The sequence below is a fragment of the Spodoptera frugiperda genome, chromosome 23, assembly GCF_023101765.2.
Source record: "Spodoptera frugiperda isolate SF20-4 chromosome 23, AGI-APGP_CSIRO_Sfru_2.0, whole genome shotgun sequence".
In the NCBI taxonomy this organism is placed as follows: Eukaryota; Metazoa; Arthropoda; class Insecta; order Lepidoptera; family Noctuidae; genus Spodoptera; species Spodoptera frugiperda.
The window spans coordinates 4,390,308-4,408,049 of NC_064234.1; the positions used below are offsets into that span (position 1 = coordinate 4,390,308).

Here is a 17,742-nt window from a genome sequence, read left to right on the forward strand (position 1 = left end):
CACTTTCCAGTAATGGTTTCAACATACTCGAGTTACAGGAATATCGGATCACCTGAGGGCAACACTCGCTACTTAGGTACCTACTCGGTGAAACACCAGGACGTTGCCAACTCGTACGCAGAATTATCTTACCTAACACAATTAAATAACGACCAGTGTCGATTGCATGTAATTGAGAAACATTTAGTTAGGTATCATTCTGTTACTTAATATAGATAATTGGTAACGTGTAATAAGTTATGTAGATTAGAAAATTGGAAAATGACGCAGTAACTAGTTCTTTTTCTGGCATCATTACATTCAGGATTATTCGGGGTTGAACCCTAAGACTTGGTGTTCAGCAACTGAGTATCACCAGTAAACAAGACAGTTATACAATTTACAATAAAATGGAGATTTCAAGCAAAACATTTCCAATTGTTCATGGTCGGCCGCAGTAATTTACTTTCTAACATTTGCCGACGAATCAAGCAAGTGGATGTACTCAATTTTACATTGAATATTATGTAGGATTGAGTATGATATCACTGGCGGACATGAATAATGCAATGACGACCTTGAATAGCTAAGATCAACTAATGTCACAATTTTCTATGCTGTACAAGTATGTACCTAGTTTGAACAAGAATGTTTAATTCTGTTATTGAACCGTGTCGGATGGCGCTGTTGTAGAATTAACTACTTTATTATCATTGAATTAGTATAGTTGTGTGGGTAATCCGTCTGTGCAAAAAAGGTTATAAAAGATTTAATTTCCTTCAATTTCGTAGTAAAGTCATTGCAACAATAATTCCCGGTAGTTTCATTATGCACTGTTTATGTACTGCTGTTCTTATTAAAACATTGGGCAATCACAACAAACGAGGTGTCACTCCCGAGGGCATTGTTATTAAATGCGTAATCAGCTTCATCTGAACTGTGATCATAAAAACAAGCTCATTAAATCGCTTATTATTCTATTTTTGTAATTAACTTATAATAGCGGTTGTTCGACGTTGGATCATCAGCCTTGATTTAAGTAAAGATCTGGTTGAACTAAACTATTTTTCATATTGATTTGTAGCGCCGAAAGCATACCCGGACCTGGAAAAAAATAAAAGTAAGAAAATTCACGTAGTCTCTTGTGGCTCGATTACCAATGATTCGGAGATTGTTTTTGTTCGTAATCTTCTAAGTTGTTTTTGTTCTAACACAGGACCAAGTCGGTTTCCACCGCGGTGTTAAAAAAATATTTTTATTACTTAGAGATACCAATACGCTACAATATGATTGTCTCTAGTGCACAAGCTGACATTTTGTGGAAATGTCAGTGAATACGTTCCAATCTTAGAATGTTTACGCTCAAGGCAGTCCACTTGCAGATTCAATATTGTTTTGATTGCAGGCACCGCAACCGAAGACCGTTCAATAGATATTGAATAATTTAATTATAAACCAACTAACAATCTTGAGATTCAATTGAGTTTGCGTGCCAGTTTGCATGGAATGTAAATAAATAAAGTAGCACATAACATGCTGGAACACAAGTCGGTCGGTTGCGATCAAAGGAGCATCGGTTTATGGAACTTGATTACGACATCCGCGCGGATGCTAATAATCGTAACGGATAATAAGCTGTACCTAACGATCGTGATGGCGAAACAGTTGGCCAATAGTTATTAGTTATTCACGTAGTTTTTACTATTGTTTTAGTGCTAATTCACATTATATTTATTTAGAATATGCTCTGCTCACGTATCGGTATTCCATACCATTTATACAAGTGAAAAATTCTAATAGTTAGATAGGTCGGTCCTTTTTAAAAGTGGGAATATCATCCAATGACTTCTCCCGCTTTGGGTGAGGAGAGAGGGACTGTCAGAGTCTTGTTGACTAAAAACCACCCCGTTCCTACTCCTGCTTTTCGAGCCGGAGTCCCGGTAAACATCCTACGTAGTCCGCAGCTCCGGAATAAATAAGTAGGTACGGTAGAAAATACCCATGTCAATCAAATATGAAAGAAAGTATTGTAATAAAATATTAACAATAATAATGATGAGTTGAGCCAATAGTAAGTCATATAAGGAAAAACTTTTGCGAAGAAAAGTATTTTCATCACGCATTTTCCGAGCCAGACGCGGTGACGTAAATGGTGGCTCCGGCACCGAACTGTCAGTCATGGCAATTGATTGATGCGACGCCTTGAACAATAGCCTAACTTTAGAAAGCATTAATGTGGAATTGACTGCCACCGTAGCATTCGTTAACTTAGGCCAAAATTATAGCGTTACGATGCTATCTGCGTAGCCAATGCGAGTTTATTTTGAAGCGCTGTCAAGATTAGATAGCACTAACCTCAAGTAAAACGTAGGTATAAAACAATGTTCACAGTTCTTTAAATATTTGCAGGGATCTTTTATATGATAGATAAGCCAAATACAAATATTTTAACTCTGAAAAGAGTTAATTCTAGAGAATATACGATCTTATTATTTTCTAACTTTATTTATGTAGTTACAGAGATGAAGTGAATGGACACACCTATTGTGTTGTTAGTTGCATAAAGAGGTCTACTTTCTGCAACAGTAAGTGGGAGGACGTACGGTACAAAGACCAACGTCAATAGATTATCACTTATTGAAACCATTTACGGTGTTACGATCAAAAGGCTGCGACTGCGACAGTGCATAAGTAATGATTGGTAGATAGCCCACGATTATAGGGCGATTGCAACCGTTAACCCTATTACTGTTGTTACCTGCGTAGAATAATAAGCTGATGCACTTTACGTGCGGCAGACAAACGTTAAGAGGTTACCATTTCGATCGATTCCGCACTAAAATCTCCTTATTTTGTGGGAACTTATGGGTGTATTGTCCCACTGCATTCGTTATTTAGTTTACAATGGTGTAACGTTATTTTCTAAATTGAGTATCGAGTATCGCGAATATATGAAATTCCATTTTTTATTGAATCATTCAATTTTAACGTTAATTTTGCACTAGATTTCGCACTCGTAAATCTTAGTCAGTACGTGCGGGTGACAAATAAGGTCACATAGGTAACGGAACGAAGGCTCCAAAGTAACCTCTTGGGGCTTAACTTGTTTTACCTCTAACATTGCCTTTAACCTTCGCGTGATTTATTTGGTCTTTACTACTAGACACGATAAATAAATTAGTCCTGAAATTTAAGAAGCATGTTTAACGCAAAATATATTTTATTAGGCCCTAGGTCACGATACGGAAAGTATACATCGGAGTTATCGAGCTTATTATTTAAATAGTTTAGGTTATCAAATTGTTGGAAGATATATGGTTTCTTCTAGCTACTGGATTCGTTTTACCCTTTTAACCGCCATGTTTTCTGTCGCAGCGCTACGACACGACCGGTAGGGACACGGAAATATGCGACACAGGCGGGAAAGGGTTAAAAGCGTTTAAAACTTCAGTGTTTGGGAACTCCTTTATAAGAAGTGTTTGCTGTATGGTAATATAAAGTATTAGATCAACAGTCGTGGAAGCGGAGTAAGCGCACGTCACGGCTCGGTGAAAGTGTACACGAACAATGGAAGACGAATTGTAAGACCCAAACAAACAAAACATGGAAACGCTATTCTCTATTACGTTACTATAACATTCGCTGACCATTCAACTGACGAAACAAGCATCCTCAACACGAACACTCATTATAATAAAAAGGAAATTGCTCAGTAACTAATTAACTTCGATCAACAAAAAAATACCAATGCAATTCGAGATAACGGGTCACGTACAAAATCAAAGCCAAATGGTAGTCCGCGTGAATTTATACCTATATAGCTGCATTTGTTTTCAAAATGTAGGAATAAGAGCAAAGCAGTTTTTAATTTAACAGTTTTAAGTCTAACCGGTAATTTCAACCATTTTTTTCGCACTCTAGTAATTAAAGTCACAAATTTTCAAAATATTATCTTAAAAACACATGTTACTATCTCTTCGTAACAAGAAGCATGATAAACCTATTCAGTCACTGTAGTTAAATGAAAAGATCTTATAATTCAAATAACATTAAGTGTATTTAAACCATGACTAGTTAAGGAGCAACAAATAAGTGTACGATTTCCAGGTCTTTTCGGCCTTGTGAGCTACAGCAGGTTTTGTTTCGTGTCAGTTTGTATTATTGTTATTCGAATATTACTACAGGAGGTATGGCGTCGCGTTCATTACACTAAAAGAATTTATAATATGAACGTAAAATTTTAGTTAAAATTATGTATGTTCGCGTGGAATATGACTTAGGCACTGCTGTTTTAACCAAGTTCATAGACGGCGGTTAGATGATTTCCGGATATATCCGATTTATCAAAGTGATCTGGAACATATTGACCGAATTCTTAGCTGGCTTATAAAAGTTATCTTCATCTTTCTCTGGCGACAATATTATAACTTTCCATTCTGCACTAACGTAAACGGATTGCTAGGAAAACTAAAAAAAATAGAAATAAGTAACTATCTAATGAGAGTTCAAAAAACTAGACACAAAAGTAGCATTAACCTATTTAAAGGTTCTAGTAACAAATTATTTTAAATTATTACCTACAGTAACATAAATCTACTCCATGCGTCTACTGTTCTGTTAACAGAAAACGTTTGGCCACGTATTGGCCGATCTTGGCCAAACGTTTGTAGCGGTGATTTAAAATCGGTAATTTTGTTCATAATTAAATATTATTTGTTAGTTTAAAAATTATAATATAACTTAATTTATATGTTCTTACCGAAAGTAAGACACCCCGGCTGATGAATTGCTTTTGCGGGCATTATTTTTGCAACTCTTGAATACACATTGCGGCATTGTGAAACGTGTTTACATTGGCCGTGTTACAAGTGAACTAAACAAAATAAGAACTCGAAGTCGTGTAAGATCGACATAGTTATTTATCGAGACGTTTTCTTTGTACTAAAAGTTGTATTATGATATTTTTCATAGCTTGGTACTATTTTGTAAAAACAAATTTCCTAATTAATTATTGTTTTTGTCCTCTTTTCGTTTATCGCCAATTTATCGAATCAAAAAACTTTACCTTATTCCGTTTCTTAATGCAATTCGAGTCGTATTATAGATTTTACGGCCGAAAATATCCAGTGCTTTTTAATTAAATAAAATTATCAATTGGGTAGTTTACACTCCTCCGTTGCAGTAAAATAATGATGTAGTCAGTTTCCCAGCTGTAATCAAAGTAACGGTTTTCAAAGGTATGTAGGTATAAGCAGCACTAAGCAGTTACTTTAATATTTAACAGTAAACTGAAGGTCGTATTAAAAACCGGTAATGTATAACAGACAAATTTTTTTTGGCCATCTCTAGTAGGAATTGTAGTGCCGACAACATCATAAAAACCATAAACATTGTACGTTTACTTTTAAAAACTGGATCATGTTATTTTTTTTTCTTCTTGTTTTCGAGAGAACTGACACATGACTAACGACCAAGTTTCATTTCATTGTTAGTGTGTCACGGTTAATGTTGAAATGAGATATCTTATAATTAACAAATAAGTATTTAACTAAGTCTCTTGTTGTGTGCTTTTGTAGACATTTAAATAAATGATCGGATAGTTAAATAAGATACTGAAATGAGAGTGTTCGATTTCAGCCTTCAGGTCTTTTCGGCAATTAACTTTGTATATTTTTACAATTAGCAATGTAATTAAACTGCAGTCAGGTAGATAATTGTAATTATAGTAAGTCTGAGTACTTTGGTATTATTATTATTAGCCGGAACTATTGTCGTTGATGCCGATAGTGTTTAACATTGTGTCGCGCCATTAATTACGGTTTTCTTAATTGTTTATTTACTAACAATTTATTTAAGTTATTTTATTAATTATCTGTTAATCAACAAATTAGTAGTATTTACCCTTATATTTGTAAGTTCATACATATTTAATTGACTTTAATCCTAAAAAATTCAGTGTTAACTATAGAAAAAAAATGTTGTTGGATTTTAGAGTAAAGACATTTTGAAAACGGAAGAGTAACAGTGTGTTTTTAAAAGCTTACTCATGCACGTTGAAGTGAAAACGGCGATTACTGCTACGAATCGGACAACGACGATTGGTTGAACACAGTCACGAGCCGGCGCAAATGGACCATCGACCATTGGACATAACACGGGTGAAACTTACCAACAGTTAAGCATCATAGCATAGGCAAAAATAAATAAACAATAAAGACAAATTTTTCACTTTCAAATCTATCGCAAATATTTACACAAGCCATTTTGCAAATTGATTCATGACATATTATAACATACCGGTAATAAAAATGAATCGATTTAATTAAGTAATTTTATTAATCGATAAAGCGATGCGCGGCGCGGACGATAAACAACTAGGTAGTTATTTTAGAAAACTGGTTTCTCTTCATAACACTCAAGGTCGTATATTTTCGACGACGTATTTCAGATTATAAGATGATCCTGAGAGAACTGAGGTCATTTTGCATCTCATCGATATAATAAGGCATGACCTAATGCAACACTTATTATTCGATCGAACAATATGCCGTTTACTTTCGCTATCGTATTCGCAGATTAATATTGTTTTAGTATTTCTCTGATAACATTATGATACATATAATATGATGATGAATGTAATCAGTGGATAACGATTTGAAATGTGCATACTTCTGACTGGGACAAATAAAATTCATTGTCAACAAAAATACTATCTCAGGTGTAGGTATATGACGGCGTATCATCAAACAAGGGACACTTATTATTTAAAGCCCTTATGTGATTATATTTGATTTGTAACAAAGCAAAAATATCATTTGACATTTTAAATTATTTCATAATTGATAGGTTCCATAAAGGCCAGTGCTAAAAGTTCAATATAATCTAGACACGCGCGTTTAATAATGCGCCACGTTATCGTGATACATTGCGCCTGCAATAACTAGGACAAGCACATTGCAACATGAATAGTAAATATTTAAATTTCTGTATCAGCGCTTAATAAATAAATTCCTAAGATAAATAAAACATGCTTGAATAAACCGGTCAAATGTACAAGTTCAAACAAAATGTGGTCACATTGACATTCAATTAGCCATTCCCCAGTGGCCTTGTGTCTCTCTTGAGCACTTGGATTCAATAAAATGGTTAGTCCAATAAACTAACAGACAAAATTTAATTGACATCTCATCAAACCAACTCTGCCTTAAATTAATGATTTATGAAACATTGAACATTGCTTAAATACAGAAAATAAATTAGGCAAACAGGCAAATACCGGTAATAATAGAATAGTACAAAATATGTAATGTATGATAAGACTTAGAAATCTTGTCAATTGCAGTTTGTCAACAAAGCATCACAGTGCTCTTGTTATCTTTAGACTACCCAATTATAAATTATTGTATTGACTAATTACTTCTTTGTTTGATTAAGTGTAAAAGGTTGATCTATCTAGTAATTTAAGGATAGGTTATTTGCAGGTATTAATAAGGAATAAAAAATTTAACACTCACCAGTTCTGGGGGAGATGGGTACGGCAGGTTTAGGCGCAGAGTTGGAGCAGAGCCGACCAATCTTAGAGGGTGGCTTCAAGCCGGATGGTTTAGGCAAAGAAGATGGTCTTGTGGAGTCAGCTGGCTTGGTGACAGGGGAGGTTGCTGTGCTGGCAAGTGATGCATTCTCTGAAGACGTGGATGACGGTGGTGCAGGGGGAGCAGCTGCCGGGTCCGGCGCCGGCAGTTGTTGGGTCTCTTGGGTCTCACTCATTTTTTTTTTTCACTCAATCACTTTATAACTCACTTTTCAGAGTCAAGCTACATTATTTTACTGAAAACGGGTTTCTTTATAGTAATGTTAGTTACACGACGCATTTTAAATCATCGTGCGACTAATATACTAAAAATATCGCGAGTTCCCGCGCAATAAGACGACACGTAATCTGGATCACGGCCAGTGCGTCGTTGTAAGTAAAGATAAACAAAAATACCGTGGTTTCGTGTGGAATAACGCTATACGTTATATTGTAAAATAAGCACCGTGGACGTATTAACACGTGTATAAATAATAACACTAATTGATAATATACATTTAATCTCTACGTGTTAATGTTACTCTTTACGTTTAGTGTATCTAAGTAAGCGTGTTATTAAGAAATAATATAACGGCATACCTTGGAGAAATGGAGCACGAAAAGTGCTACCTGTGTAAGGCAAAGTAAAGAAAAACTCGCGAGATTTTTACCGCTCGTCGGACGGGACCAGCTGAGCTTGACCGTTGACGTTATCACTGCCACTACACACACATTATCTAATTACATTTAACGGACAAATGTCATATATAATATATGAAACACCAATATTTAAATAATTATCACTGATTGAAGAAAACACTTAAATTGAAACAAGTCGTTAGCTAATAGAAAACAAAATATACGAACGCAAATGCAATACAATAAACTCATCCGTCCTCCCCTTCGTTCAAAACTTCAAAGTTACGTTTCGTTAATTCGTTTGTATCTATGGAAGTTGTTGAAGTAAAATAGTGGCCACGTTTAGTTAATATTACTTTCTAATATTTTTTTGGAATCTTTTTTTTTGAGGGGAGTTAGTCATCCAGTCATCGTTTCCTGCGTTGGGTGAGGGAGTGAGGTAAAAGGAAGCGTCAGACTCTAATTAACTAAAATTCACCTCGTTCTTACTTCTGCTTTTCGAGCCGGAACCCCGGTAAACGCAGCTTCGGGTTCTTTCTATGCTTACCTTTTGGACAGTAAATAGTAGACTCTAAGTAGCTATTTATGGTACAAATGCAAATTATATATTTTTCCATTTATTAGGAATCGGCATAGTTGCTTAATCTTTTAACTATTTTTCTGTTGTAGCAAGTAGCAAAAAGCCTATATTCTCACGCAGGCCATATTGATAACAGTTATGTTTCTGACTGACAGCTTCAACTCTACTTGTCAATGTCAATTGTGTCATCAAATCAAAGTTTTTCTCGCGAAGTCGCAGCTCGAGGGCTTGTTCTTTTCGAGCGTATTATTTATCTTGTTTCATTAATGATTCCTAAACTACTGAAGTTTGAAAAATCTGTCTTTCATGGTCATGTCTGTGGATAAATAATGTTAGAGTAAAAGACAGTTTACAGGAAAAATGAAGCTCGTTTTTAAAAGTATCGAAAGGGATGGCTGCGGGTTAGTTTGGTTACATTTTAGATTTCTAAGTTTCTGATAATCTTGCGGTTAATTTGAGTAATAAAAATTACTTATATCCAGGTATTTTTAATCTATACTTGTTTGTTTTCCAGGAGCATCGGCCTCATACCTGAGGAGTCTGAAGACATGTGGCATGCCTACAATCTGGTTGCCGTGGGAGATGCGGTCACAGCGTCCACTGTCCGGAAAGTTCAGACCGAATCCTCAACGGGTTCATCAACCAGCAACCGCGTGAGGACCACACTCACTATCACTGTGGAGACCATCGATTTTGATACTCAGGCATGTGTGCTGAGGTTGAAAGGACGCAATATTGTAGAGAACCAATATGTAAAGGTAAGTTTACACTGTTTTTCCTCAGTTTTTAAAAGTACATTGTAACATCTGATTAGTTAAAGTACAGTAGAGGCTCCTTATTCGCGCTTCCTTCATTCGCGGTTTCACTATTCGCGGATTGAAAAATTGCGACCCAATTCCCATATTCGCGGTCTAAAATTTCTTTATTCGCGGATCGAATCGAAATATCGGTGCGTAACCTAAAAAAATACATTCGCTATCCTTTGTCAACGCGTCAGTAGAAGGATAAAAAAATAAAATAGACCTTATTACAGCTACGTCTAGATTGTGACTTCTGCCTAAACCTAGTGTGACCTAAACCTGATGATAATAATATTATCATCAGGCAATCTGTATGATCAGAAAGTTCAATTAAACATTTTTTTATCTACTATTTGCTTCTTAATTTCGTCATCTAGGAACATATCCCCTGTAACCCTATACAAATTACCATTCCATATTCACGGTTTCTGTATTCGCGGCATATTTACGGAACGCATACCCCCAAATAAGGAGCTTCTACTGTACTTACCTGTACAATGAATAACAACCATATAATAATATGAATCTTTTCAGATGGGTGCCTACCATACATTAGATTTAGAATTAAATAGAAAATTCACTTTACAAAAACCATTATGGGATTCTGTGGCTTTGGAGAGGGTGGAGATGGCATGTGACCCAGCGGCCAATGCTGATGTGGCCGCAGTAGTGATGCAGGAAGGCCTGGCACATGTTTGCCTGATCACACCCTCAATGACTTTAGTCAGATCAAAGATTGATATTACTATCCCTAGGAAACGAAAAGGATTTGTACAACAACATGAAAAGGTGATTAATTTTGATATTTATTATTTAAAGTGACTGTGTTTATTTTAGCTTTATTGTATCATCTATTTATTAAAGCTGTGTTATGTAAGATTGGTAATGGACTGTCTATAGACAAAATTGATTCTCTTTATTTATTGTAAAAAATCATTTACACTGCATCCACATAAAACTACAAATCTTAATGTAATGAATTGTAGTTAAAATAACTTTAAAGTATCATTAAAAACTACTTAGCTAATAGGAAATTATCTGTAGGCTTAATATGAGTTTGCTTTACAATTGGCGGTCTCGAATAAACCAACCAATCAGTGTGCCGAATGCACTCGTTTCAATTACTTTAAATGTAAGGCAAACTCATACTAAGGGTACAGTATAAATTGTTCTCTTTGAAACAAATTAGATAAAGAAATCTTTTCACATTACAGGGTCTAAATAAATTCTATGATGCTGTCATGCAAGCAATCTTAAGGCATGTGGACTTCAACATCGTGAAATGTGTAATTGTTGCATCACCGGGTTTTGTGAAGGATCAGTTCTTTGAGTACATGATGCAACAAGCTGTGAAAACTGATAATAAACTATTGATTGACAATAAAAGCAGATTCTTATTAGTGAAGGCCTCCTCAGGATTTAAACACTCATTAAAAGGTTTGTATATTTTTAACCAGGTAAAATCTTAAATCGCAGCAATTTCTGTAAAGGTGCTAAATAGTTATTTAACCTTGAAAAACACATGTGATAATAACCACATATTTATTTAACTTATTTGTTTATATAATTGTCATATCAATGTATTATTTCAGAGGTATTACAAGAACCAGCAGTAATGGCTAAAATATCAGACACAAAAGCCGCCAGTGAGGTTAAACTATTGGAGAATTTCTACACTATGTTGCAACTTGAGCCAGCCAAAGCGTTTTATGGGAAGAAACACATTGAGCGAGCAAATGAGGCTTTAGCCATAGAGATACTAATGATTTCTGACAAATTATTCAGGTAAGTTGCTCTCTTTTTAAATGGAACAAAACTAGGCAGGCCACTGTCATCTTTAACTGTACAGTTCATACTCTTAAAGCATTAACTGCCGAACTTTATTAACTGGAAAACTGTTGAAGGCAAATCTTCTGTGTCGGACACAGGTGACCCATGTGGTGATTATTGTGGGGGAAACCTAAACCAACATGATATAATCATTAAGAATTTAAGATACTGCTGATGCTTATATTTTTAATTTTCATTTTAATTTACTATACATGTTGGTTTTAGGTGTCAAGATATACAGCAAAGGAAAGAATATGTAGCTCTAGTTGATTCAGTTCGAGAGAATGGAGGCGAAGTGAAGATTTTCTCTAGCATGCATGTGTCTGGGGAACGTGAGTATACTTTATATTCTATAATTACAACAGTGTAATGGAAAATAACATACTACTCATGTTAGATGACTCAGATTCGATCATCGATATTACGACATATTATGTAATTCTCTTTTTATGGTATATGTTAGCTGATACAAGTGGAGTTACAAGTGTGTTGCCAGTCTTTGGGGGTTTGGAATTGGCCTCCAATTTAATTCCGGCCCCATTCACACAGTGAAAACACGCTGGTTTTCTTTGTTCGAGCCGGCCCATTTATACTAAAGCATGGATCCTATAGACACTTAAACTAAAAAAAATAACTGGCCTGTATTAAAACTACCTTTTTAAGGGGAATAATATAATAATGTTCTATTATTACCACTATTATATTTATTTTAGATTTAATTTTAAATTTTTCAGAGTTAGACCAATTGACGGGAATAGCAGCCGTTCTACGTTTCCCTATGCCAGAGCTGGAAGACAGTGATGCAGAAGGGGACAGCGACTCTGATTAGGATAATTATTAATTTATTGATTTCTGTCCATCCATACTAGCTAGTAACATATACGCTAGATATACTCGTCATACAAGTTCTTCCACTTCTAGAAAAATATAATATTTATGTATTTAAATGTACTGCATTACAAAAAGTAAGTACTGGCTGATAGAAATGGATTTTGTTACTACACTATTATTTAAAAACGACGCGGCGACAGTTTGGAGATTATCTTGTATATTATGTCTGTGAGTTTTGACGATATCTATAATGATAATAAGTCGTCAATACATTATTTTTCTAAATTATTTAGACTTATAACTAATGACGACTATAAATACATACATGTAAAATTAATTTGATGTTGTTGCTATACAAAAGCGATTAGTCTACAAGTCAGATGTAAAAGACAGTAATGTTGTTAGTAAAATGATTTTTATGTAAATTTAATATTGTTTCTAAAAGAATCGCAAACATATTTTGATCTGCTCAACTTGTGGGACACTGTATAGCATATTTATATAGTAACAATTTTTTGTACAATGTAGAATTTGTTTTATTTTTATTAAATGTCTGGTACATCTACATTGGTACTAAATTTATACAGAAAATAGTGTGATAAGCCATAAACTGATGTACCAAAGTAATTTTGTTACTTATAAATGACTAAATATTATTGATTGTCTTATTTCATTGTTATTTCAAGGAAATATCCTCGTTTTTATATTGTGATGTAAATAGAGTATAAAATAATTTAGCACAATACAGAAATAAAAGAAACAATTATTTTGAACGATTATGTTTTATTTATTGTTTAAGTTATCAAGATGTTTTATTTCTTGTTTGAGTTATGAAGTAGTTTTATTAGTTGTTTATGTGGAAGCTTCCAACGCTTGCATTCTCTGTTTGCGTTTTTCTGCTTTCTTCTCTTCTTTTACTTTCTCGTCATGAAGACGTCTCTTTTTCCTTAGCAACCATATTTCCTTCTTGCGTTTCTCCTGTCCAGCCTTCATGCTCTTGTAAAGGTTCCTGTGCTTCTTGCGGACAAGTTTCTCCCGTAGTCTAAAGGCTTGCTTGTCTTCTATTTCCTTCTGGTATGGGTGTTCCTTGTGAGGCACGCCAGCAGTGACTGCCATCGCTTTTTTCTGTAACAAAGTTAAATAAAATGTGAAAATATGTGTTAAGTTTTTCATCTTACATGAGGTATTTTATTTTTCTATTTCAAAATGATTTGTTATAACAAATTGTACTTAAATCTATCAATTAAATTTTTTAGCTATTTACCTTTTCTTTAGCCAACTTCTTTTTCTCAGGGTCTAAACCATCATCCTGATCTTCATCGGAGTCAGAGTCCTCTTCTACTTCTTGCTGATACTGTTTAGCTAGAGCTGCTTCAGCATCACCATCTTCCTCGGAATCCTGTTCCTCTTCCTCCTTGTCCTCATCACTGGCTTCTTCAATGTCACTGCCTGATTCCTCATCTGGTAAATTGAAATATAAAATTAAAACCCAGTCACAATTCATACAATATAAAATGTTATGTTACAATCATTAAGTCATACTTACTGAGAGGTTTGAAGTTAGGGTCATTGAGTGCCCTTTCTTCAGGAGGCATGTAAACTTGATCCTTAGTTTTATCAACAAATGGTGAAAGATGAGGTGGCAGAACAGCACCCATTAAATATTTGTTGATAGGTAGCAGCGTCCTAGCATTGACACTGTCGAACACCCATTGGGGTTGCACATAATATCGTGAGAGATATTGTTTATCCATACTGGGCCTGTCAACAATTTGGTATGCAATGCTCTCATCTGTTTCATCAAACGTAGCTCCAACAAAGTGGTCTTTGTCCCATGACACTTCACCACCAAAGCAGCGGATAATGAAGACTAGAGGCTCCCTAGGCACTTCCCTGTTGATGAAGAATTTGAGGCCTTTGAACATAGTTTTCAATTTCTTGACTTTTTCAGCTTCAAGTTTGGCTTCTTCCATTTTCTGTGGATCATTATCCTCTGTATCAAAAATGTCCATTTCTGGCAACTCCTCAGCTTCATTGGAACCTGGTACCCTGGCCAAGGACAAGTTCATGGCTGCTATTCTCTCGGCTACATAAGCCTGCTCATCAATGAGCTCTTTGTCGTCAGCTGAGAATGCAGCTGTCAGTTTAGGCGGATAAACTAGGTTAAGTGAATGATACAGTTTGTAGTTTACAAAGCCAAGCATCATTGTGTAGAATTCAACAAATGTTGACATGATTTTGAAGTCAACTTCATCTTTGTTTTGAGGCTGTAAAATATTAATTATATTAGATATACAAACATAAGAACTATGGTATTTTTTTAAATGCAAAAAATTATTATGGTGGTATAACATACCTGGAATGAGAAGTGATGTGGTACAATCCATGTTATGGTTTGTCCTTCAAGTTCAACTTGATAATAGTAGCCTTTGACTGATACAAATACTCTCCGCAGTGCCTTTGCAGCAATAATAGCATGCATGAACTCAACTGTCAGTCTCCTGCAAAGCATTGACTGGTCTCTAGGCACCTTTTTCAGGGAAGGGAAAGTACTGAATAAGAAGCACAATGTCAGGCAGTCATCCAAGTCACGCAGGGCATCTACAAATGTAGGATATCTTTCCTTGACAATGTGATCTATGTTTATTTCGGGGTAGTCTCGCAAGTACTTTTTCATATTTTTGTATTCTCTCATAGCTCTTGCACGACGAATCTTTTGTTGGTATACCTAGAAGATACATAACACATTATAGTAATGCAACTTGCACAATATGTCGTTAAAATAAGTGTCATACAGAATTCTGTATTATAAGTACTTACTTTTAACTCTCGGAGTTTCCATATTATAGGTTCGTGCAGTAAGAACTTTATGTCCTTCGTGTGATATAGGGTTTTGATGCCGCCTGCGCCTTTCTGAGCCCTTTTACGATTACGTGGTTCACGCGGATAAATACCTTTCAATATACAAATACGTCTGAAATCTTTGAGGGATAGCTGTAGTTTCTTCAGAGCAGCTTTCCTAGTCATAAACTGTGCTCCTTCTCCCGAGGAATACTGAAATAATTCGAGATTTTATTGGTTAGAATAGTATTATAGCACGTGTTATTTCGCATTGTGAAACTTGTTTACATACCTTCTTCTTTTTCTTAGAAACCATTTTGCGTTAATTACTTGTTCTTCGGTATGTAAAAATGGATTTAATTTCCTTGGTTTTATTTATTTAAAATCTTTAAATATTACATTCTTTTCAACTGCGCTGTTTCAATCACAAACACGTTTTATTATTGTCAAACTGAACTGACATTAATGACACGTGAAAATAAGTTACCAGCTTCAAATAAAAATATTTTTTGACTGGTAACAACAGAATGGGGCGAAACGACGAAACCAATCCAATAAATAATATAATTAATAAAACTGTTATAAAACAGTGATATTAATTTATTTTTATCGAATATGTATCTATTTTTTATAGATTATTAATATACCAATATAAATTTTATAATAAAAGAGTTATGATTATTTCCCGGCAGAAATGCCGATATAGGTTCTAAAGAGAGTAAATGTAGATGGCGCTGTATGTGTTGATTTTTTTTATTTCTAAGTTAGAAATGTAATTTGTTGTGTTATTTTTTGTGGAAACAACTTTAATTTTTATTATTAGTTTCAGAGTTTATTTATTTATCTTAACATTAACACATCTATCTTTACAGGCACACCTAATACGATAAATGCAGTACTTAAAAATTTAAAAATAAAAACCAAATATCTTTACAGGGCTCCTTTATGAAGGTCATTGCATGGCCTTTGGTACATGGGATGGAGGACTAGAGAACACTTATAATTGTTAGTATATCTATGTGCACCCTTTGAAGGTGTTTTGTTATAAAAAGGAACCTAGCCTATCTCTAAATCATCAGTGTTTTACTACTGGGTCTATTCTCAGACACAGTACCTACTCGTTACATGCTTCTCTCAACCTATACCAGTTGAGATTAAAAGGGGGTCAGAGTCTTGTACCTACCTACTTATCGAATTGATAGCTTAATGTGTTTATAATGTATTATATGTTAGGTAACGTTTGGTTAGGTGTGCAAATCCAAGTATTTGGTTAGGTGTTCAAATCCAATCCAATATTATTTAAATACTTAAGTGCCTGTGGGAAAATAAAAACATAAAATGCAATTTAAATTTTTATTAAAAGATGAAATAAATATTAATAATTTACAGTTTAAATCTAAATAGTATTTTCTATGGTTGTGTAGTTTCTTCTTCCGATGAGTTTGGAGTAGTAGAAGTAGAAGTAGGAGTTGGAGTGGTAGTTGTAGCTTCCTCCTGGGAGCAAGGTTTGGGATCTATCACCACGTACATTGGATAAGCGTATGAAGTAGGCGACCACATAGGTGAAGCATGGGCCATCACTGAATTGGCTGAATCTTCACTAAATCCTGCATCTTTGAGTATGCTCATTGCATTGGTGTAAGCAGACATCATCATTTGAGGGTAGAACATGTGGTAGGGAAACTGGTAAGGGTATTGTACAGCATTTGTTTGATGTTCACACTTAGGAGTTTCAGTCGCAGTAGCAGTCGCAGTCATTGTGTAGGCGTAAGGGTACGATGCTGCAGTGCCAGTAGTCTCAACTGGGGTAGTAGACGACACTGGCATAGCGTAGGCGTATTGCACGGGTGCGCTGGGAGTTGGGGTCGTCAAGGCGGATCGCTTTTGAAGTGTACTTTCTTCATGAGTCGCGTACACAGGAGAATACGCCACAGGGACTGATGCAGCCTGTGGTTGAGTAGATACTGGCAGAATGCTGATCGGTTGATCGAGGGTCCATTGTGATTTCACCCCATTTTCTTCCGTAGCTGCGACAAACAAATCTCCCTTGGTCCCATCAGCCGAAGGTTTCACGTAGAGCCCATGAACCGGAGTGAGGGCGTCACTCTGCCAAATGTTCGGATGACCACTCACACACGTGAGTATTAAAATTACAAGGCCTGCAGCACTTTTCAACTGCATGTTTTAATTTGTAGTAAAATCTTTATGAAAGAGAACACGTTGATGAATGATGCTCGTTGGATTGGGACACTTATTATATACCAAGTTAAACATTACGGGAGACGAATGGTGGAAAATTTTAATGCAGGAGTTCGTGAGAATATTGCATACTTAAGCACGTACAAGTTAGATATTCCAAGAGATTGGTAATCATTTCAGATGCAGGCGATAAAGACTGTTCGATGATATTATGACAGTTGATAACATTCCTAGATAAACATAACAGTTTTCAATGCTTGGAAAATGTCCAAATATGTTATTGTTTAGTTATTCACAGTCAATGAGATTGGCATTGGTTTAACTCAACGTTCACAGAATAAAATAAAGAAAAATATAATAAATCAGTTACTGAAATAAACTAAACAGGTATTTTCCAGTAGTTAGCGTGCATCGGTAGCTGAGGAAAAATGAGGATGTTTAGATTGTCTGGTGCAGAGTGCAGGAGTTATTTA

At 35.2% G+C, this 17,742-nt stretch overlaps 4 protein-coding genes across 17 annotated transcripts in view; 1 reads left to right on the forward strand and 3 right to left on the reverse strand.

Moving 5' to 3' along the window:
* Positions 1-8,501, reverse strand: part of LOC118266969 (CAP-Gly domain-containing linker protein 1) — a 46,495-nt gene extending 37,994 nt beyond the window's left edge. For 7 of the 14 annotated variants that reach the window (XM_035580658.2, XM_035580656.2, XM_035580653.2 and 4 more), the window contains exons 1-2: positions 8,150-8,466; positions 7,494-7,806 (exon numbers count right to left, since the gene is read on the reverse strand). In XM_035580658.2, the coding sequence (XP_035436551.2) occupies positions 7,494-7,746 (253 nt within the window). In that variant the 5' untranslated portion in view covers positions 7,747-7,806; positions 8,150-8,466. Of the gene's footprint in view, positions 1-7,493 lie in introns of all 14 variants that reach the window. The other 7 variants (XM_050702967.1, XM_035580649.2, XM_050702966.1 and 4 more) reach the window with 4 other exon arrangements.
* A 449-nt stretch (positions 8,502-8,950) lies between these two features.
* On the forward strand, positions 8,951-13,002 carry LOC118266871 (protein pelota). The gene is made up of 7 exons (XM_035580466.2): positions 8,951-9,169; positions 9,283-9,526; positions 10,103-10,357; positions 10,783-11,005; positions 11,161-11,353; positions 11,624-11,730; positions 12,133-13,002. The coding sequence occupies exons 1-7, from the start codon at positions 9,129-9,131 to the stop codon at positions 12,225-12,227; spliced, it is 1,158 nt and encodes a 385-aa protein (XP_035436359.2). The 5' UTR covers positions 8,951-9,128; the 3' UTR covers positions 12,228-13,002.
* Positions 12,993-15,532, reverse strand: LOC118266870 (pescadillo homolog). The gene is made up of 6 exons (XM_035580465.2): positions 15,363-15,532; positions 15,050-15,283; positions 14,586-14,957; positions 13,776-14,496; positions 13,494-13,690; positions 12,993-13,354 (listed from the first exon to the last, which is right to left on the reverse strand). Exons 1-6 carry the CDS (start codon positions 15,384-15,386, stop codon positions 13,082-13,084), a joined length of 1,821 nt encoding a protein of 606 aa, XP_035436358.1. The 5' UTR covers positions 15,387-15,532; the 3' UTR covers positions 12,993-13,081.
* Positions 15,533-16,409: 877 nt separating this feature from the next.
* On the reverse strand, positions 16,410-17,319 carry LOC118266986 (uncharacterized). Its single transcript, XM_035580683.2, has one exon. It carries the CDS (start codon positions 17,249-17,251, stop codon positions 16,481-16,483), a length of 771 nt encoding a protein of 256 aa, XP_035436576.2. The 5' UTR covers positions 17,252-17,319; the 3' UTR covers positions 16,410-16,480.
* Between the last annotated feature and the right edge of the window lie 423 nt (positions 17,320-17,742).

Bases quoted from the DNA above. Each gene is read 5' to 3' on its own strand.
- LOC118266871 (XM_035580466.2), top strand. From the start codon at position 9,129: ATGAAGCTCGTTTTTAAAAGTATCGAAAGGGATGGCTGCGG. The intron at 11,006-11,160 runs GTTTGTATATTT...GTATTATTTCAG, and splicing joins ATTTAAACACTCATTAAAAG to AGGTATTACAAGAACCAGCA. The intron at 11,731-12,132 runs GTGAGTATACTT...TAAATTTTTCAG, and splicing joins CATGCATGTGTCTGGGGAAC to AGTTAGACCAATTGACGGGA.
- LOC118266870 (XM_035580465.2), bottom strand. From the start codon at position 15,386: ATGGTTTCTAAGAAAAAGAAGAAG. The intron at 14,497-14,585 runs GTATGTTATACC...AATATTTTACAG, and splicing joins CACATCACTTCTCATTCCAG to CCTCAAAACAAAGATGAAGT. The intron at 13,691-13,775 runs GTAAGTATGACT...TCAATTTACCAG, and splicing joins CCCTAACTTCAAACCTCTCA to ATGAGGAATCAGGCAGTGAC.
- LOC118266986 (XM_035580683.2), bottom strand. From the start codon at position 17,251: ATGCAGTTGAAAAGTGCTGCAGGCCTTGTAATTTTAATACTCACGTGT.